We start from the raw sequence: 22,037 nt of genomic DNA, 5'->3' as shown, positions 1-22,037 counted from the left end.
TCTTATATGTTGGCCTTCATTGCAAGAGGATTGGAGTACAGGAGCAAGGATGTCTTACTGCAGTTATACAGGGCTTTGGTGAGACCACACTGTGTGCAATTTTGGTCTCCTTACCTAAGAAAAGATATACTTGCCATAGAGGGAGTGCAGCGAAGCTTCACCAGACTGATTCCTGGGATGGCAGGACTGTCGTATGAGGAGAGATTGGGTCGACTAGGCCTGTATTCACTAGAGTTTAGAAGAATGAGAGGGGATCTCATTGAAACGTATAAAATTCTGACAGGGCTAGACAGACTGGATGCAGGGAGGACGTTTCCCCTGACTGGGGGCTCTAGAACGAGGGGTCAGTCTCAGGATTCGGGGTAGGACATTTAGGACTGAGATGAGGGGAAATTTCTTCACTCAGAGGGTGGTGAACCTTTGGAATTTCTCCCACAGAATGCTGTGGAGGCCAAGTCACTGAATATATTTAAGAAGGAGATAGATACATTTCTAGACACAAAAGGCATCAAAGTGTATGGGGAGAGAGAGTGGGAATATGGTATTGAGATAGAGGATCAGCCATGATCATATTGAATGGCGGAGCAGGCTCAAAGGGCCAAATGGTCGACTCCTGCTCCTATTTTTCTATTTTTCTCGGTTAGCCTTTCTCTAATAGCATTACGTCTACAGCGAGCAGTGCAAGGGCCTTGTTTCACTCCACAATCATCAGCTGTTAAGTTTACTGCCAGTGTTAAAGGCTGGTCTGAATGTTCCTTACAGAGCTGGTACAGTTCACCATCTCAACTTATGGACTATGAGCGACACTTACTCTCAGCATCAGCAGAGATCAATGACACAAATAAAATCATAGCTACAGTTTCTTTTTATTGGTTATTTTAACACTCAGCCTCTGATATTACAGCAAATTAACATTTCTCATTGGAAAATCTGTATCTGCAACTATAAAGCTTCATTATTTTTAACCATTTTAATCTATTTTTATATCCTTTAGCCGTAAGTCACCCGGTGGAATTGAACCGCTTCCATTGAAGAGGCTGGAAATCAGGGAGCTGCGGGCAGTTTGTTACAGAGCGAGAGAGAGAGAAAATAATCTTTATTCAGCCATTATACTGGCCATCACGTATAGCGGGCAAATCGGCGGGGACTGTACTCACAAATATTTATGCGTTTACAAAGTAAAGGCTGCTTGGAATGAAAGTACTAACAGTCTATATTAAACAAGTTAAGTCAGATCCTGCCAAACTTGTCCATAGATCAGCGAGCATCAATGCATCTTTCAAACACTGGGGTAGAGTTTTCGCTAATTTGCGTTAGTTTTATCCGTACAATCCGGATGAAATCAGCCGAACCAGCACAAAAGATCACAGAAATTCGAGCATGATTTACGTCAAGTGTAAATCGAGTTTTCCGTGATCTTTAACGCTTGTTTAAAAATCATTCCACCCGAAGCCGGCCCCGCCTCCAAAACTGGCCACGCCCCCAGATCGGAATCCCGAGGATGGCGAGTTTCCGCTGATTGCTCCTGTTTGTGGCCGTTCGAGGAGGATTTTCAAATTGAGCTCGTTTTCTTCGGCACCCAGGCAGTAGTGGGCACGATTTAAAAGTATTACATGTTAAATTTATTTAATTTACTTACAAACTGACAACTATGAAACTAATAAATGGTTCAGTATAGCTTTTTTAAGTCATTTTCATTCATTTTACATCAGGTTTCTCACCGGTGAAATGCTGTACACTTCTATTAAAAATGCTTTTTTTTGTGGTAAATCCATTTTCAGCTGTATTAATAAAACGGCACCAGGTTATCACTCTTAAATACAACAATGAATTTTTTTAATTGAAAGAAAAATAACTGATTACATTTTATTACACTGATCGATTTGACTGGTTCATTGAATGTTTGTGATTATGCAAATACATTCTAGCAGATACTTGAACTGTAACCTGTCTAGTGTAATTTCAAGCACAATTTGCGCCCAAGTTACCGATTACACCCGAAGCAGAAACTCTACCCCGCTGTGTGTAGTTTCAGCTGGGAAAGTCAGCGTTGACCTAGATAGAAAGGCGTAATTCACAAAGAGCACTTAGATATTCTTCATTGTCACGATCAACCTCCAAGGCCTTTTCAAAGCACTCAATAGCTTCACACTTCTCCCCGTCCAGCTGGTGCAGGAACCCAAGAAGACCAAAGGCCTTGCTGTCTCTGGGATTCCTGTCAATTTGTTTTGTTGCAATCTTTCTCAAGTTTTCACGACACAATTCCCAACTTTTTGTGCCACGTTGGATTTTAAGTCCTTCCAGAAAATGGGTGATGGCCTTTGATTCAGATCTTCTGTGACGCAGTTCAAATAACCCAGCCTGTAAACATATTGCCTGCTTATTATCAGGACGATTATCCTCTAATTGCAGTAGATTGCAATAGATCTCCTCTGCTTTGAGATATTCTCCATTTAATGAACAGATTCCTGCAAAATCCAATTGTGCAAAAACAAATGATGGCTTCTGTTCAAATGCCTTTTCAAAATAATACTTGCATAGTTTGATCAACTCCGCTTTCTGTTGAAAAGCAGGATTGCGAGGAATTTTGCTGCCAGGATTTTTGATCAGTTGAAATAGTTTGTTTCTGTAACACAGACCTATTTGGTGGTGTAAGAAGGTAGAGTTTGGGCTAATTTCTAATGCTTTCTTCAACAGCTCCAAAGCTTTTTCCACATCTCCTTCTCTTCTCAAAAATTTTGCTGCATAACGAGTTACATATGGAAGGTCAGGGGACTTCTGCAATGCTTGTTCAACTAATGAGAGAGCTTCCTCCTTTTGCTTGAACTCTTGTAGTTTTAGAGCCAACAGCACCATGGCTACAGAGTCATCTGGATCAAGCTCCAGCACACGTCGCAACTGCTTCACTGATTGACTGGGTTCACCACTCTCTCGGGTACAAGTATCTCCTTCCAGGCGAAACAGAGCAATCGCATAACCAGCATTCCATTCAGTGTCATCAGGATCTTCCTCCAGAGCCTTCTCAAAACATTCCTTTGCCTCTTCATAATATTGCCTAGAAGGTTTCAACAGTGACCAACCCTTCTCCCCGTATACTTCAGGTATCAGTGCTGTATACCGAGAGCCATTAGTAAATCGTTTACAGATCATCTCCAGCTTGTCGAGGTAGGACTGGGCCTCTGTCAGTTGTCCCATGTGATAATATACCCAGGCATAGTTTCCATAGGTGATGATGCTTCTTCTTTCAAATTCATGTTCATGATTCTCCCTCAGAATCTTTTCAGCTTCCTTTAAGTTTTGAATTGCCTCTTCACATTTGCCTTGCAGACAGTTTACAAAAGCAAGATGGTTGTAAGGCATGGCCTGGTATTTCACACCAGCCTGTATTGAATCTTGTAATCTATACTTCATGTCGTCCAAGTCAATACTGTCTTTCTGTGGGCCCCACGTGAAGTGACATTGAAGCTGGCCAAGTTTTGCTTTCAAGCAATCCTTCAGTGTGTTGCTGTAAGAGAACAAAATCATCAAAGCCCATCTTATGTGTATCTAACTTACATTTTTAGCTCATATATAAATCAACTAGCAGGGGGTGCCCGGCGTTGCCAGGGCAATTTTGGGCCGCGCGGTCTCCCTGCCCGTGTCTGTCCCCTCTCTCTCTCCATCCCTCTGCCCCTCTCCTCTCCTCTCCCTCCCTCCCGTCCCTGCCCCTCTCTCTGTCCCTCCCTCCCGTCTCCCTGAGTAGCGCGTCAGGCCCGGTGCCGTTGTGATATCGGCAGTGCGGGGCCTAGTGGTTAAGGGCCGGCCGGGATCTCGGGCGGAGACGGACCCGAGCTGAGCTCCCCAGGGGATCGCGCGGTTGACGGCCGGCAGCTGCAGCTCGCCCGCCCGTTGCGTGTCTCGGGCCTAGCGCTTGAGGCCCGGCCAGGCTCTCGGGGCGAGACGGACCCGAGCTGAGCTCCGCTGCGGGTGGCGCGGTTGACGGGCGGCCACTGCGGATGACCCGCCCGCTGTGTGTAAACTCACCTGCCGCTCCCAGAGTCGCAATGTGGGGGTTTGTTTGGCTGGTGCTGTCCCTGTGGCGATGAAAAAAATGGCGGCGAAGTTTAGGGAGACTGGAGGATTAAGTCCCGCCCATGACGTACTGATTGGTCAACCATCAGGTCACTGAACTGTAGGATTGGTCAAGCAGCACGTCACCATTGAGAAAATATTCTGATCTTTCTTAGCTCCAAAGCGGATGAGCTCACATTTCCCCACACTGAAGTCCATCTGCTGCAGTTTTTCCTACTTGCTTAAGCTGTCAATGTGCCTTTGGAACTGTCTAATCCTATCTGCCTTATTTACTGTGCCACCTAACTTAGGGTCACCAGCAAACTTGGATATACAACTCTCCATTCCTTCATCTAAGTCATTGATAAACACAGTGAAAAGCTGAGGCCCCAGTACAAATCTCTGGGGGCACCACTAATCACATCCTGCCAATTCGAGTACAAACCCATTATCCCAACTCTCTGTCTCCTAGCTCCTAACCAATTCCTTACTCTTCAAAGCTCCAAGACCACAGGCCTTGCCTCAAATTATTACCAGATCCTGGGATCCCACTTTCAGTGCTCCCATACACTAGGGCTCACCCCAGATCCAAACCCTTCCCCTGAGTGCTCACAGACCCAAGGAGAAAAATCATTTAAGTGTATTTTGTGAATTTTAGTGTGTTAAGAAGTCAATTATATGAAGTAAGTTTAATTTTTTAAGGGTTTTTTAAACTCTTGGGGAGTTTAAACCAGAAGTAGAATCCGGGTATAAAAGGGGAGGGGCTAGTGCAGTGCACGGAGTGCTTTGTGCATTGAGTGGTGCTGGAGTTTGCTAAGTGGGAGAAAAATCATTTAAGTGTATTTTGTGAATTTTAGTGTGTTAAGAAGTCAATTATTTGAAGTAAGTTTAATTTTTTAAGGGTTTTTTAAACTCTTGGGCAGTTTAAACCGGAAGTAGAATCCGGGTATAAAAGGGGAGGGGCTAGTGCAGTGCACGGAGTGCTTTGTGCATTGAGTGGTGCTGGAGTTTGCTAAGTAGGAGAGTTCGGATAAGTGGGAGGTGAGGGTGTGTTTTTTGCTCTGTTTTGTTCCCCACTCCCAGGCTTAGACAGCACTGCGGAGGCGGAGCAGCGAGACGAGTCAACCAAACAGGCCCCACAGACAGTATTCAAGGAGGAGGTTGGTGATCAGCTGGTTGGTTGGTTTTCTTCCTTCTCTTCTCTTTTATACCTTTAAGTTGGTAAGTCCTTTGAATAGTGGTGTGACATTATCATCTATATCCAGGCAGGGTCTTCATAACTAATAATAAGAAATTTAATTAATTATATAGAATGGAGCAGGTGATGTGTTACTGTTGCGAGATGTGGGAGCCGGTGGTCCCCATTGAGGCTCACGGTGATTACATCTGCGACAAGTGTTGGCTGCTAGAGGAACTCAAGTTCCATGTTATGGAGCTTGAGACCGAGCTTCAGACACTGCGACACATCAGGGAGGGGGAGAAGTTCCTGGACTCTATGTATCAGGAGGTGGTCACATCTATGAAGTTAATTACTGCAGATGTAGTCCGTGGTCAGGGACAGGACGGTGTGACTACGAGTGAGGAAGGTACAGGGATCCAGGATGTAGTGTTGAAGGAGACACAGCCCTTGTTCTTGTCCAGCAGGATCAAGGTTCTTACTCCCTGTGAGGGCGGGAGCGGGGACTGCAGGGAGGATGAGCAACCTGGCCACAGCACCGTGGTACAGGGGGCCATTCAAGTGGAGGGAGTAAAAAGAAATGTTGTAGTGGTAGGGGATAGCATCATTAGGGGGATAGATAGGGTTCTCTGCAGTCAAGAGCGGGAGTCCCGAAGGTTGTGTTGCCTGCCCGGTGCCAGGGTTAAGGACATGTCTTCTGGGCTGGAAGGAAACTTCGAGTGGGAGGGGGAGGATCCAGTTGTCGTGGTCCATGTTGGTACAAACGACGTAGATAGGACAAGGAGGACGGTTCTGTTAAAGGAGTATGAGCAGCTAGGGATCAAATTAAAAAACAGAACCTCAAGGGTAATAATCTCTGGGTTATTACCTGAGCCACGAGCGAATATGGCTAGGATAAATAAAATTAAAGAGTTAAATGCGTGGCTCAAAGACTGGTGTGGGAGAAATGGGTTTTGCTTCTTGGGACACTGGCACCAATACTGGGACAGGAGGGAGCTGTTCCGTTGGGACGGACTCCACTTGGCCAGTGCTGGGACTAGAGTCCTGGCGAATCATATAACTAGGGCTGTAGAGAGGGCTTTAAACTAATTAGTGGGGGGGAGGTTTCTAGAGAGCAAATAATAGAAATGACAACAGAGAAGGTCATAGACTTAGGTAGCAGTGGGGGAATTAAAAAACAGAATGTGTCAGGAAGGGACAGAAGGTATGGAGTAAAAAGTAAAGTACTAAAAAGGGAAAAAACAGGAACTAAGTGTTACAAAACATATTTGAAAGTTCTTTATCTGAATGCACGTAGCATTCGTAACAAAATGAATGAGTTAACGGCACAAATAACGACATATGGGTATGATCTTGTGGCCATTACAGAAACATGGCTGCAGGGTGACCATGACTGGGAATTAAACATACCAGGTTATTTAACAATCAGGAAGGACAGGCAGGAAGGGAGAGGAGGTGGGGTGGCAATGTTAATAAAGGAAGGAATCACTATAATACAGAGAAATGATATTGTGTCAAAGGAGCAGGATAGTGAAACAGTTTGGGTGGAGATAAGGAATAATAAGGGGAAAAAAACACTAGTGGGTGTAGTCTATAGGCCTCCGAACAGTTGCAACTCTGTTGGACAGAGTATTAATCAGGAAATAGTTGAGGCTTGTAATAAGGGAACAGCTATAATTATGGGGGATTTTAATTATCATATTAACTGGACAAATCAAATTGGGCAGAGCAGCCTGAGGATGAGTTCATTGAGTGTATTAGGGATGGGTTTCTTGAGCAGTATGTAACTGAACCGACCAGGGGGCAAGCAACCTTAGATTTGGTCCTGTGTAATGAGACAGGATTAATTAAAAATGTCCTAGTAAAGGATCCCCTTGGAATGAGTGACCATAACATGGTTGAGTTCCATATTCAATTAGAGGGTGAGAAGGTTGGATCTCAAACTAGCGTGCTGAGCTTGAATAAAGGAGACTATGAAGGTATGAGAGCGGAATTGATTAGAGTGGACTGGGAAAATAGATTAAAGGGTAAGACGGTACATGATCAGTGGTGTACATTTAAGGAGTTATTTTACAACTTCCAAAAAAAATATATTCCACTGAGGAAAAAAGGGTGTAAAAGAAAAGATAGCCATCCGTGGCTAAGTAAAATAATTAAGGATAGTATCCGACTAAAAACAAGGGCATATAAGGTAGCCAAATCTAGTGGGAGGATGGAAGATTGGGAAGTCTTTAAAAGACAGCAAAAAATATCTAAAAGATTGATTAAGAAAGGGAAGATAGATTATGAAAGTAAATTAGCAAAAAATATAAAAACAGACAGTAAAAGTTTCTATAGTTATATAAAAAGAAAAAGGGTGGCTAAAGTAAATGTTGGTCCCTTAGAGGATGAGACCGGGAAATTAATGGTGGGAAACATGGAGATGGCAAAAACACTGAACAATTATTTTGTATCAGTCTTTACAGTAGAGGACACTAAGAATATCCCAACACTGGACAAACAGGGGGCTCTAGCGGGGGAGGAACTAAATACGATTAAAATCACTAAGGAAGTGGTACTTGGTAAAATAATGGGACTCAAGGCGGATAAATCCCCTGGACCTGATGGCTTGCACCCTAGGGTCTTCAGGGAAGTAGCGGTAGGGATTGTGGATGCATTGGTAATAATTTTCCAAAACTCACTGGACTCAGCAAAGGTCCCGGCAGATTGGAAAACTGCTAATGTAACACCCTTATTTAAAAAGGGTAGTAGGCAGAAGGCTGGAAACTATAGACCTGTTAGCCTAACATCTGTGGTTGGTAAAATGTTAGAGTCCATTATTAAGGAGACAGTAACGGGACATTTGGATAAACATAATTTAATAGGACAAACTCAGCATGGTTTCATGAAGGGGAAGTCATGTTTGACAAGTTTGCTGGAGTTTTTTGAGGAAGTAACATACAGGGTGGATAAAGGGGAACCAGTGGACGTAGTGTATTTAGACTTCCAAAAGGCATTTGACAAGGTGCCACACAAAAGATTATTGCTCAAGATAAAAAATCACGGGATTGGGGGTAATATTCTGGCGTGGGTGGAGGATTGGCTCTCTAACAGAAAGCAGAGAGTTGGGATAAACGGTTCGTTCTCAGATTGGCAACCAGTAACTAGTGGTGTTCCGCAGGGGTCAGTGCTGGGTCGCCAACTCTTTACAATCTATATTAACAATTTGGAGGAGGGGACCGAGTGTAACATATCAAAGTTTGCAGATGCTACAAAGATGGGACGGAAAGTAGTGAGTGAGGAGGACATAAAAAACCTGCAAAGGGACATAGACAGGCTAAGCAAGTGGGCAGAGATTTGGCAGATGGAATACAATACTGGAAAGTGTGAGGTTATGCACTTTGGCAGGAAAAATCATAGTGCAAGTTATTATCTTAATGGCAAGAAACTGGAAAGTACTGTAGTACAAAGGGATCTGGGGGTCCTGGTGCACGAAACTCAAAAAGTTAGTATGCAGGTGCAGCAAGTGATCAAGGCCAATGGAATGTTGGCTTTTATTGCTAGGGGGATGGAATATAAAAACGGGGAGGTATTGCTTCAGTTGTACAAGGTATTGGTGAGACCGCACCTGGAATACTGCATACAGTTTTGGTGTCCATACTTAAGAAAAGACATACTTGCTCTCGAGTCAGTACAAAGAAGGTTCACTCGGTTAATCCCGGGGATGAGGGGGTGGTCATATGAGGAGAGGTTGAGTAGATTGGGACTCTACTCATTGGAGTTCAGAAGAATGAGAGGCGATCTTATTGAAACATATAAGATTGTGAAGGGGCTTGATCGGCTGGATGCGGTGAGGATGTTCCCAATGATGGGTGAAACTAGAACTAGGGGGCATAATCTTAAAATAAGAGGCTGCTCTTTCAAAACTGAGATGAGGAGAAACTTCTTCACTCAGAGGGTGGTAGGTTTGTGGAATTTGCTGCCCCAGAAAGCTGTGGAAGCTACATCATTAAATAAATTTAAAACAGAAATAGATAGTTTCCTAGAAGTAAAGGGAATTAAGGGTTACGGGGAGCGGGCAGGAAATTGGACATGAGTCTAGGTTCGGAATGGTCATGGCCCTGTGGGTAGTGGAGTGGGCCCAGGGGCCGTGTAGCCTGGTTCTGCTCCTACTGTGTTCTAATTCTGTGTTAGATTTCAGGAGATGGTTTTATTCCTGTTCCTGGCTGGGGTGGAGATCGCCTTTACAGAAGGTAAGTAATGTAGAAAATATAGGGGCAGAGTGATCTCCTGGAAGAATTTCGATCGCCTAGATGGGTCGGAGAGGAATTTCCCAGATTTTTTTCTCCCAAATTGTCCATTGGGTCTTTATCTGGTTTTTCGCCTCTCCCGGGAGATCACATGGGTTCGGGTGGATGCAGAGTGATAGAAGATTTGAGGTTAGGATCAGATCAGCCATGATCTTATTGAATGGTGGAGCAGGCTCGAGGGGCCGATTGGCCTACTCCTGCTCCTATTTCTTATGTTCTTATGACAGATCCCAAACCCTTCCCCTGAGTGCTCACAGACCCAAGGACAGATCCCAAACCCTTCCCCTGAGTGCTCACAGACCCAAGGACAGATCCCAACCCCTTCCCCAGAGTGCTCACAGACCCAGGGACAGATCCCAAACCCTTCCCCTGAGTGCTCACAGACCCAGGGACAGATCCCAAACCCTTCCCCTGAGTGCTCACAGACCCAGAGACAGATACCAAACCCTTCCCCAGAGTGCTCACAGACCCAGGGACAGATCCCAAACCCTTCCCCTGAGTGCTCACAGACCCAGGGACAGATCCCAAACCCTTCCCCCGAGTGCTCACAGAACCAGGGACAGATCCCAAACCCTTCCCCTGAGTGCTCACAGACCCGGGGACAGATCCCAAACCCTTCCCCGGAGTGCTCACAGACCCAGGGACAGATCCCAAACCCTTCCCCTGAGTGCTCACAGACCCAGGGACAGATCCCAAACCCTTCCCCCGAGTGCTCACAGACCCAGGGACAGATCCCAAACCCTTCCCCTGAGTGCTCACAGACCCAGGGACAGATCCCAAACCCTTCCCCTGAGTGCTCACAGACCCAGGGACAGATCCCAAACCCTTCCCCTGAGTGCTCACAGGCCCAGGGACAGATCTCAAACCCTTCCCCCGAGTGCTCACAGACCCAGGGACAGATCCCAAACCCTTCCCCCGAGTGCTCACAGACCCAGGGACAGATCCCAAACCCTTCCCCTGAGTGCTCACAGACCCAGGGACAGATCCCAAACCCTTCCCCCGAGTGCTCACAGACCCAGGGACAGATCCCAAACCCTTCCCCCGAGCGCTCACAGACCCAGGGACAGATCCCAAACCCTTCCCCCGAGTGCTCACAGACCCAGGGACAGATCCCAAACCCTTCCCCCGAGTGCTCACAGACCCAGGGACAGATCCCAAACCCTTCCCCCGAGTGCTCACAGACCCAGGGACAGATCCCAAACCCTTCCCCCGAGTGCTCACAGACCCAGGGACAGATCCCAAACCCTTCCCCCGAGTGCTCACAGACCCAGGGACAGATCCCAAACCCTTCCCCCGAGTGCTCACAGACCCAGGGACAGATCCCAAACCCTTCCCCTGAGTGCTCACAGACCCAGGGACAGATCCCAAACCCTTCCCCTGAGTGCTCACAGACCCAGGGACAGATCCCAAACCCTTCCCCCGAGTGCTCACAGACCCAGGGACAGATCCCAAACCCTTCCCCGGAGTGCTCACAGACCCAGGGACAGATCCCAAACCCTTCCCCCGAGTGCTCACAGACCCAGGGACAGATCCCAAACCCTTCCCCCGAGTGCTCACAGACCCAGGGACAGATCCCAAACCCTTCCCCCGAGTGCTCAGAGACCCAAGGACAGATCCCAAACCCTTCCCCTGAGTGCTCACAGACCCAGGGACAGATCCCAAACCCTTCCCCCAAGTGCTCACAGACCCAGGGACAGATCCCAAACCCTTCCCCTGAGTGCTCACAGACCCAGGGACAGATCCCAAACCCTTCCCCCGAGTGCTCACAGACCCAGGGACAGATCCCAAACCCTTCCCCTGAGTGCTCACAGACCCAGGGACAGATCCCAAACCCTTCCCCCTGAGTGCTCACAGACCCAGGGACAGATCCCAAACCCTTCCCCCGAGTGCTCACAGACCCAGGGACAGATCCCAAACCCTTCCCCTGAGTGCTCACAGACCCAGGGACGGATCCCAAACCCTTCCCCCGAGTGCTCACAGACCCAGGGACAGATCCCAAACACTTCCCCCGAGTGCTCACAGACCCAGGGACAGATCCCAAACCCTTCCCCCGAGTGCTCACAGACCCAGGGACAGATCCCAAACCCTTCCCCCGAGTGCTCAGAGACCCAAGGACAGATCCCAAACCCTTCCCCTGAGTGCTCACAGACCCAGGGACAGATCCCAAACCCTTCCCCCAAGTGCTCACAGACCCAGGGACAGATCCCAAACCCTTCCCCGGAGTGCTCACAGACCCAGGGACAGATCCCAAACCCTTCCCCTGAGTGCTCACAGACCCAGGGACAGATCCCAAACCCTTCCCCCGAGTGCTCACAGACCCAGGGACAGATCCCAAACCCTTCCCCTTAGTGCTCACAGACACAGGGACAGATCCCAAACCCTTCCCCTGAGTGCTCACAGACCCAGGGACAGATCCCAAACCCTTCCCCTGAGTGCTCACAGGCCCAGGGACAGATCTCAAACCCTTCCCCCGAGTGCTCACAGACCCAGGGACAGATCCCAAACCCTTCCCCCGAGTGCTCACAGACCCAGGGACAGATCTCAAACCCTTCCCCTGAGTGCTCACAGACCCAGGGACAGATCCCAAACCCTTCCCCCGAGTGCTCACAGACCCAGGGACAGATCCCAAACCCTTCCCCCGAGTGCTCACAGACCCAGGGACAGATCCCAAACCCTTCCCCCGAGTGCTCACAGACCCAGGGACAGATCCCAAACCCTTCCCCCGAGTGCTCACAGACCCAGGGACAGATCCCAAACCCTTCCCCCGAGTGCTCACAGACCCAGGGACAGATCCCAAACCCTTCCCCCGAGTGCTCACAGACCCAGGGACAGATCCCAAACCCTTCCCCCGAGTGCTCACAGACCCAGGGACAGATCCCAAACCCTTCCCCCGAGTGCTCACAGACCCAGGGACAGATCCCAAACCCTTCCCCTGAGTGCTCACAGACCCAGGGACAGATCCCAAACCCTTCCCCTGAGTGCTCACAGACCCAGGGACAGATCCCAAACCCTTCCCCCGAGTGCTCACAGACCCAGGGACAGATCCCAAACCCTTCCCCGGAGTGCTCACAGACCCAGGGACAGATCCCAAACCCTTCCCCCGAGTGCTCACAGACCCAGGGACAGATCCCAAACCCTTCCCCCGAGTGCTCACAGACCCAGGGACAGATCCCAAACCCTTCCCCCGAGTGCTCAGAGACCCAAGGACAGATCCCAAACCCTTCCCCTGAGTGCTCACAGACCCAGGGACAGATCCCAAACCCTTCCCCCAAGTGCTCACAGACCCAGGGACAGATCCCAAACCCTTCCCTGAGTGCTCACAGACCCAGGGACAGATCCCAAACCCTTCCCCCGAGTGCTCACAGACCCAGGGACAGATCCCAAACCCTTCCCCTGAGTGCTCACAGACCCAGGGACAGATCCCAAACCCTTCCCCCTGAGTGCTCACAGACCCAGGGACAGATCCCAAACCCTTCCCCCGAGTGCTCACAGACCCAGGGACAGATCCCAAACCCTTCCCCCGAGTGCTCAGAGACCCAAGGACAGATCCCAAACCCTTCCCCTGAGTGCTCACAGACCCAGGGACAGATCCCAAACCCTTCCCCCAAGTGCTCACAGACCCAGGGACAGATCCCAAACCCTTCCCCTGAGTGCTCACAGACCCAGGGACAGATCCCAAACCCTTCCCCCGAGTGCTCACAGACCCAGGGACAGATCCCAAACCCTTCCCCTGAGTGCTCACAGACCCAGGGACAGATCCCAAACCCTTCCCCCGAGTGCTCACAGACCCAGGGACAGATCCCAAACCCTTCCCCCGAGTGCTCACAGACCCAGGGACAGATCCCAAACCCTTCCCCCGAGTGCTCACAGACCCAGGGACAGATCCCAAACCCTTCCCCCGAGTGCTCACAGACCCAGGGACAGGTCCCAAACCCTTCCCCTGAGTGCTCACAGACCCAGGGACAGATCCCAAACCCTTCCCCCGAATGCTCCCAGACCCAGGGACAGATCCCAAACCCTTCCCCTGAGTGCTCACAGACCCAGGGACAGATCCCAAACCCTTCCTCTGAATGCTCACATGAAATGTGACTGATTCTGTTATCATAAATCAGTGGCACACTGACAATGATACATGATTATTATATTGTTATAAAACAGCACCCTTCGAGTAACGATTAGCAACACACTTGGAGATTTCTGATTGTGTCTTTTATAAAAACGCACAGTCTATGTGTACAGTAGTAACATCTGCAACTAATAACGCTACACTGCCACCCTCTGGAACCTAGTGCAGGCACCAGTCCCAGCTCTCACAGAGAGGGAGGGAACACAGGGAGATAGAGTGGAGAGAGAGAGAGAGAGAGCAATTCCACCATCACCAGTCTCCTGCTTTAAGAAATGTTCTATTTTCATTGTGGCAGGCTCAGGGAGGCAGGTTTAGGAAGGAGTTTGCCCTGAGGTGGCTGCCTTGCTATAAATATGCCTCTGCTATAAACAGATAGCCCCAGCTCCCTTCATTTCAATGGGTTTGAAAACAGTGGCTTTGATATTAGGGCAGGAGAGTGTCAGGGGTGGGGTTAAACATTTAAATACTGAAACGCAGCCCTAACCCAACGAGCACACGCTTGCCGCCTTTTTAATGGCGACGCATATCAGAGCATCTGAGTGTCCTGCCGTGGAGCGGTCGGACGGTCATTAACATATGTAAATCAGGCTCCTATAATGCGATTATGAACCTGATTTGGAATTAATGGGTTTTCTGAGGGTTGGGAAACTCAGCAATGAACCCGAGGCGGGATTGGACGGCTCTTTACAGGGGAGGTTAAAGGTCAGAAGGCCCAAAGGTTCAGAGCTCACAGCTGCTTTCCCAGTTCCCTCTGGAACAGTTTAGTGAGAGTTCTTGGTGTGAGAGTTGTTTGTAGAGTTTAGAGGTGTTCACGCACAGAGGATCACTATGGGTGGCGCTATGGCTGCTTTGTTTGGACTTTAGATGAGGAAGAGAATGAGCATTATCGGCAGCAAGGGCGTGCTGTGGAGAGAGCCGCAGGTGGCCAGCAGACAAGGGAGTAACAGAGGGTTCGAGGTCACAGGAAGCACTACCCATCTAACAGGGTCTACAGACAGAGGCTCAGCTTCCTTGATGTGTCGGAAGAGCAATGGGTCTGAAGGCTGAGATTGTCAGGTCAGGTGGGCGCAGACATCTGCAGCCTCCTAGAAGAAGACCTGCTCCCTGGTGGACCTGGCGGCCATGCATTACCAGCGGCTGTGAAGGTCACCACGGCCTCAATTTCTGTGCCTCCGGTTCCTTCCAAGGCGCTACCGGAGATATAGCGAAGGTCTCGCAGTCAGCTGCAAGTAAATGCATAAGGCAGGTGACTGATGGATTGTTTGCCAGTGCTGGGAAGTATATAAGCTTCCCCTGTGATGACAATAGCCAGAATCAGCAGGCACTCGGATCCGCATCTCTGGCTGGCTTCCCACAAGTGCAGGCTGCCATCGACTGCACACACGTGGCAATCCGAGCACCCCACAGATCAACCAGGAGTATTTGTCAACCACAAGGGATTCCATTCCATCAATGTTCAGCTGGTGTGTAACCACAAAAAAAAGGTTCATGCAGGTCTGCGCCAGATTCCCTGGGTGCTGCCATGATGCTTTCATGCTGCGACAGTCCAGCATCCCCAACATGTTCAGACCTGGAACCAGCCTTAAGGGAAAGGCGACAAAGGATATCCCCTTCAAACCTGGCTGATGACACCTCTGAGGAACCCCACTGATGAACACCAGGAGCGTTACAACAGGAGCCATATGACAACCAGATGTGTCATTGAGCAAGCCATTGGCACGCTCAGGTTGTGCTTCAGGTGCCTAGACAGGTTTGGAGGTCTCCTTCAGTACTCACCAATGAGGGTCTGCAGGATAATCGTGGTGTGCTGCACTCTGCATGACATAGCACAGCAGTGAGGACTAGAGGTGCAGGAGGAACAAGCCGCTCAGCACTCCTCATCTGATGAGGACTCAATGACATCCAGGGACGCCTCATTAAACCTGGGCGCAGCCTTTGTCCTCCTTCCTTCCATAACCCTCCCTATACTCCTTCCAGCCCAGTGTAGTTAACTGCAAACCTCCTCCTCCATTGCCTCTGTGAACTGGCCCTTTAAATAGTCCAGGTGAAATCATGTCTTGCGGGTTGGAGACACGAAACCTGGAAGTAAAATGATAATGAGGAATCCCCATTGAAGTCGGATATTCCCACACGTCCCACAATATTGTGCTTTGTCGCCCACTATCGCCCCTGCCCCCTCCCCCGCTCTGATCCCGTCTCCGCGTTAATATCACTGACAATGTCAGTATTATTTTGTAAAATCTCGATACATCTAATAAAGTGATCACTGACCTCATGATGCTGGTCTGGATTTCACCTGTACTTCAGATAGCCGATCAGCTGAAAGACTGCAAGGTTTGTCTTCCCGGATATCTTTATACCATCTGGAATCAGCTGATTTTGAGGAATTGCTGCCTGAAAGTGAAACTGGAAAGCGAAACAGACCATGTCTGATATTTGCCATCTGAAGGTTAGCTGTATTCTGAAAAAGCCTCCATGATCAGGAGCTCGGGAGGAGAGGGAGACTGGGGAATGGGGCTATGGGGAGAGAAGGAGACTGGGGAATGGGGAGAGGGAGACGGGAATGGCGACTCCGGACGAGAAGCAGACTGCGGAATGGGGGCTCGGGGGAGGGGGAGTCTGGGGAAACTGGGGAATGGGGGCTCGGGAGACTGGGGAATGGGGGCTCGGGGGAGAGGGAGACTGGGGAATGGCGGTTCGGGGGGGGGAGAAGAGGGAGACGGGGGCTCGGGGGGAGAGGGAGACTGCGGAATGGGGGCTCGGGGAGAGGGGGACTGGAGAATGGGGGCTCGGGGGAGAGAAAGACTGGGGAATGGGGGCTTGGGGGGAGAGGAAGACTGGGGAATGGAGGCTCGGGGGGAGAGGAAGACTGGGGAATGGGGGAGAGGGGGCCTGGGGAATGGGGGCTCGGGGGAGAGAAAGACGGGGGGAGAGGGGGCCTGGGGAATGGGGGCTCGGGGGAGAGAAAGACTGGGGAATGGGGGATCGGGGGGAGAGGAAGACTGGTGTATGGCGGCTTGGGGGGAGAGGGGGCCTGGGGAATGGGGGCTCGAGGGAGAGAAAGACTGGGGAATGGGGGCTCAGGGGGAGAAGGAGACTGGGGAATGGGGCTCAGGGGGAGAGGAAGACTGGGAAATGGCGGCTCGGGGGAGAGGGAGACTGGGGAATGGCGGCTCGGGAGAGAGGGAGACTGGGGAATGGAGGCTCGGGGGAGACTGGGGAATGGGGGCTCGGGGGAGAGGGAGACTGGGGAATGGTGTCTCTGGAAAGAGGGAGACTGGAGAATGGGGGCTCGGGGAGTGGGGGAGACTGGGGATCTGTGTCTCGGGAAAGAGGGAGACTGGGGAAGTGGGAGACTGGGGAATGGGGGAGATAGACTGAGGAATGGGGTTCAGGTGGAGAGTGAGACTGGTGAACTGGGGCTATGGGGAGAGGGAGACTGGGGAATGGGGGAGATAGACTGAGGAATGGGGTTCAGGGGGAGAGGGAGACTGGGGAACTGGGGCTATGGGGGAGAGGGAGACTGGGGAATGGGGGCTTGGGGAGAGGGAGACTGGAGAATGGGGGAGACGGGGAGAGGGAGACTGGGGAATGGGGGCTTGGGGGAGAGGGGGAATGGGGGCTTGGGGGAGAGGGAGACTGGGGAATGGGGGCTCGGGGGTGAGAGGGAGACTGGGGAATGGGGGCTCTGGAAAGAGGGAGACTGGGGAATGGGGGCTCGGGGAGTGAGGGAGACTGGGGAACTGTGTCTCGGGAAAGAGGGAGACTGGGGAATGGGGGAGTGGGAGACTGGGGAATGGGGGAGATAGACTGAGGAATGGGGTTCAGGGGGAGAGGAAGACTGGGGAACTGGGGCTATGGGCGAGAGGGAGATTGGGGAATGGGGGCTCGGGTAAGGGATGGAGACTGGGGAATGGGAGAGTGGGAGACAGGGAAATGGGGAGAGGGAGACTGAGGAATGGGGGCTTGTAGCACTTTCTCTTACTACAGCTCGGACCTTGAGAATTACGAATTAGCTTAACAATGATAGACAAGGATGTGATCAATAAAATTGGTCTATTAATCAGACTATAGTTCAAAATTCAAGTGTACATAGAAGCACCTTTGGCAATAAATTCAAAGAACTCCCGGCAATAAATATGCCTGCAACTTATCAATTCAAAGTATATAAAAATGCCCCTTTAATGATTCAAATGTACATAAAAGTACCCTCTTTAACTTTATCTAAGCCCATGTCCAATTCTCATACATACTCCTGCATTTCTGGGTGATCGGTCAAAGGAAACTAAGTTGAAACATGAACTGGCCAGCTTTCTCACTTCAATCTTCCTCCTGCTTTTTCTTCTCTGTTCTCCTTCTTATCTCTGAAAAACTCCCGCCACTGGGTTATAAGGCCTCGTTGATCGTAAATTACTCGCTGCCTCCCTTGCATAGGTCTGTTCTACTCCAAACCTTCCCTAATTGGAGTTCCATCCGCTTGACACATTCCTGTTCCTGTGAGATGTATGTTCTCCCCTTCTTGCTCAGGTGGCCTCTCAACCAAAGAACACATACTGACCACCATTTTGTGTCTTCACAAACAAAGAACACATGCTGATTTCTTACATTTTAAATCTGTCCATTATCATCTTACAATTCGTTCACAATTTTGATCTTCACACGGTCGCAGCGGTTTTATTACACTTTTCAGAATCTTACAGGCTCGAGGTGAGAGGGAGACTGGGGAATGGGGGCTCGGGGGAGGGAGAGAGACTGCGCAATGGGAGCTCGGGGGGGAGATAGAGACTGGGGTATGGGGGCTCGGGGAGAGAGGGAGGGAGACTGAGGATTGTGTGAGTGGGAGACTGGGTAATGGTGGAGAGGGAGATTCAGGAATGGGGAATCGCGGGAGAGAGAGACTGCAGAATCGGGGTTCGGTGGGATATGGAGACTGGAGAATGGGGTCTCGGGGACAGAGGGAGTCTGGGGACTCGGGGACAGAGGGAGTCTGGGGAATGGGGGCTCGGGGGAGACAGAGAGACTGTGGAATGGGAGCTCGGGGGGCAGATTGGGACTGGAGTATGGGGGCTCTGGGAGGGCGGAGCTGGTGACTGAGAAATGGGGCTCGGGGGAAGGAGATGGAGGTTGGAGTATCGGGGCTCTGGGGGAGAGGCAGACTGGGGAATGGGGGCTCGGGGGGAGAGGGAGCCTGGGGAATGGAGGCTCGGGGGTAGAGGCAGACTGCGGAACGGGGGCTCGGGCGAGAGGGAGACTGGGGAATGGGGGCTCGGGGGAAGAGGGAGACTTGGCAATGGGGGCTCGGGGGAGAGTGAGATTGGGGAATGGGGGAGAGAGAGAATGGGGAATGGGGGCTCGGGGAGAGGGAGACTGGGGAAGTTTGAGACTGGGGGCTCGGGGAGAGGGAGACTAGGGAATGGGGGCTCGGGGAGAGGGAGACTTGGTAATGGGGGCTCTGGGGAGAGTGAGACTGGGGAATGGGGGAGAGGGGGAATGGGGGTTCGGGGAGAGGGAGACTGGGGAATGGGGGCTCGGGGGGAGAGGGAGACTGGGGAATGGAGGCTCGGGGGAGAGGGAGACTGGGGAATGGGGGCTCGGGGGGAGAGGGAGACTGGGGAATGGAGGCTCGGGGGAGAGGGAGACTGGGGAATGGGGGCTCGGGGAGAGGGAGACTGGGGAATGGGGGCTCGGGGAGAGGGAGATTGGGGAACGGGGGCTCGGGGGGAGAGGGAGCCGGGAATGGGGGCTCGGGGGGGAGAGGGAGCCTGGGGAATGGGGGCTCGGGGAGGGGGAGATTAGGGAATGGGGGGGTCAGGGGGAGAGGGAGACTGGGGAATGGGGGGGTCATGGGGAGAGGGAGACTAGGGAATGGGGGCTCAGGGGGAGAGGGAGACTGGGGAATGGAGGCTCGGGGGGAGAGGGAGACTGGGGAATGGGTCACGGGGACGGAGGGAGACTGGGGAATGGGGGAGAGTGAGACTGGGGAATTGGGGCTCGGGGAGAGGCCGACTGGAGCATGGGTGAGATGAGACTGGGGAATCGGGGCTCAGGGAGAGGGAGACTGGGGAATGGGGGTTCAGGGGAGAGGGAGTCTGGGGAATGGGGGCTCGGGGGAGAGGGAGACTGGGGAATGGTGTATCAGGGGAGAGGGAGACTGGGGAATGGGGGCTCGGGGGAGAGGGAGACTGGGTAATGGGGGATCAGGGGAGAGGGAGACTGGGGAATGGGGGCTCGGGGAGAGGGAGATTGGGGAACGGGGGCTCGGGGGGAGAGGGAGCCGGGAATGGGGGCTCGGGGGGGAGAGGGAGCCTGGGGAATGGGGGCTCGGGGAGGGGGAGATTAGGGAATGGGGGGTCGGGGGGAGAGGGAGACTGGGGAATGGGGGCTCAGGGGGAGAGGGAGACTGGGGAATGGGGGTTCGGGGGAGAGGGAGACTGGGGAATGGGGGCTTGGGGAGAGGGAGACTGGGGAATGGGGGCTAGGGGGAGAGGGAGACTGGGGAATGGGGGCTCGGGGGGAGAGGGAGACTGGGGAATGGGGGCTCGGGGGGAGAGGGAGACTGGGGAATGGGGGAGAGTGAGACAGGGCAATTGGGGCTCGGGGCGAGGCCGACTGGTGCATGGGGGAGATGAGACTGGGGAACGGGGGCTCGGGGGAGAGTGAAACGGGGGCTCGGGGAGAGGGAGACTGGGGAATGGGGGGTCAGGGGGAGAGGAAGACTGGGGAATGGGGGCTCGGGGAGAGGGAGACTGGGGAATGGGGGGGTCAGGGGGAGAGGGAGACTGGGGAATGGGGGGGTCATGGGGAGAGGGAGACTAGGGAATGGGGGCTCAGGGGGAGAGGGAGACTGGGGAATGGAGGCTCGGGGGGAGAGGGAGACTGGGGAATGGGTCACGGGGACGGAGGGAGACTGGGGAATGGGGGAGAGTGAGACTGGGGAATTGGGGCTCGGGGAGAGGCCGACTGGAGCATGGGTGAGATGAGACTGGGGAATCGGGGCTCAGGGAGAGGGAGACTGGGGAATGGGGGTTCAGGGGAGAGGGAGTCTGGGGAATGGGGGCTCGGGGGAGAGGGAGACTGGGGAATGGTGTATCAGGGGAGAGGGAGACTGGGGAATGGGGGCTCGGGGGAGAGGGAGACTGGGTAATGGGGGATCAGGGGAGAGGGAGACTGGGGAATGGGGGCTCGGGGGAAAGGGAGACTTGAGAATGGTGGCTCGGGGAAAGAGGGAGATTGGAAATGGGGGCTTGGGGAAAGAGGGAGACTGGGGAATGGGGGCTCGGGGGAGAGTGAGACTGGGGAATGGGGGCTCGGGGAAGAGGGAGACTGGGGAATGGGAGCTTTAGGTGAGAGGGAGACAGGGGAACAGTGTCTTGGGAAAGGGGGAGACTGGGGAATGTGGGCTCGGGGAGGGAGGGAGACTGGGAAATGGGGGCTCGAGGTGGGAGGGAGACTGGGGAATAGGAGAGTGGGAGACTGGGGAAAGGGGGCTCGGGGGAGAGAGCGAGACTGCGCAATGGGTGCTGGGGTGGAAGATGGAGACTGGGGAATGGAGGCTCGGGGGAGAGGGAGACTGGGGAATGGGGGCTCGGGCAGAGAGGGAGACTGGGGAATGGGGGCTCGGGCAGAGAGGGAGACTGGGGAATGGGGGCTCGGGCAGAGAGGGAGACTGGGGAATGAGGCTCGGGGGAGAGGGAGACTGGGGAATAGATGCTCGGGGGAGAGGGAGACTGGGGAATGGGGGCTCGGGGAGAGGGAGACTGGGGAATGGGGGCTCGGGGAGGGAGGGAGACTGGGGAATGGAGGCTGTGGGGAGAGGGAGACTAGGGAAAGGTGGCTCGGGGGAGAGGGAGACTGGGGAACGGGGGCTCGGGGGGAGAGGAAGACTGGGGAAAGGGGGAGAGGGGGAGAGGGAGACTGGGAAATGGGGGCTCAGGGGAGAGGGAGACTGGGGAATGGGGGAGAGGGGGAGAGGGAGACTGGGGAATGGGGGCTCAGGGGAGAGGGAGACTGGGGAAAGGGGAGAGAGGGGGAGAGGGAGACTGGGGAACGGAGGCTCGGGCAGAGAGGGAGACTGGGGAATGGGGGCTCAGGGGGAGAGGGAGACTGGGGAAAGGGGGAGAGGGGGACAGGGAGAATGGGGAACGGGGGCTCAGGGGAGAGGGAGACTGGGGAAAGGGGGGAGAGGGGGAGAGGGAGACTGGGAAATGGGGGCTCAGGGGAGAGGGAGACTGGGGAATGGGGGAGAGGGAGACTGGGAAATGGGGGCTCGGGAGAGGGAGACTGGGGAAAGGGGGAGAGGGGGAGAGGGAGACTGGGGAACGGGGGCTCGGGGGAGAGGAAGACTGGGGAATGGAGGCTCGGTGGGAGAGAAAGTCTGGGGAACGGGGGCTCGGGG

At 52.6% G+C, this 22,037-nt stretch overlaps 1 protein-coding gene across 3 annotated transcripts; it reads right to left on the bottom strand.

Annotated features, from left to right (window-relative positions):
* Nucleotides 1–847: 847 nt before the first annotated feature.
* On the bottom strand, nt 848–18,001 carry LOC147081952 (interferon-induced protein with tetratricopeptide repeats 5-like). Of its 3 annotated transcripts, none has more exons than XM_085980571.1 (3): nt 17,896–18,001; nt 15,914–16,048; nt 848–3,505 (listed from the first exon to the last, which is right to left on the bottom strand). In XM_085980571.1, exons 2-3 carry the CDS (start codon nt 15,916–15,918, stop codon nt 2,056–2,058), a joined length of 1,455 nt encoding a protein of 484 aa, XP_085836697.1. In that variant the 5' UTR covers nt 15,919–16,048; nt 17,896–18,001; the 3' UTR covers nt 848–2,055. The 3 variants fall into 3 exon arrangements, with proteins under 3 accessions (XP_085836697.1, XP_085836698.1, XP_085836696.1); XM_085980572.1 differs by having other exon boundaries at nt 17,962–17,989; XM_085980570.1 differs by lacking the exons at nt 15,914–16,048; nt 17,896–18,001 and adding an exon at nt 15,419–15,787.
* Nucleotides 18,002–22,037: the final 4,036 nt, after the last annotated feature.

This window comes from Somniosus microcephalus, unplaced genomic scaffold (genome assembly GCF_052327205.1).
Source record: "Somniosus microcephalus isolate GS21.2 unplaced genomic scaffold, FLI_Smic_1.0 scaffold267, whole genome shotgun sequence".
NCBI lineage: Eukaryota > Metazoa > Chordata > Chondrichthyes > Squaliformes > Somniosidae > Somniosus > Somniosus microcephalus.
Note: the sequence above shows the minus strand (reverse complement) of the source record. Positions and strands in the feature narration are given on the sequence as shown.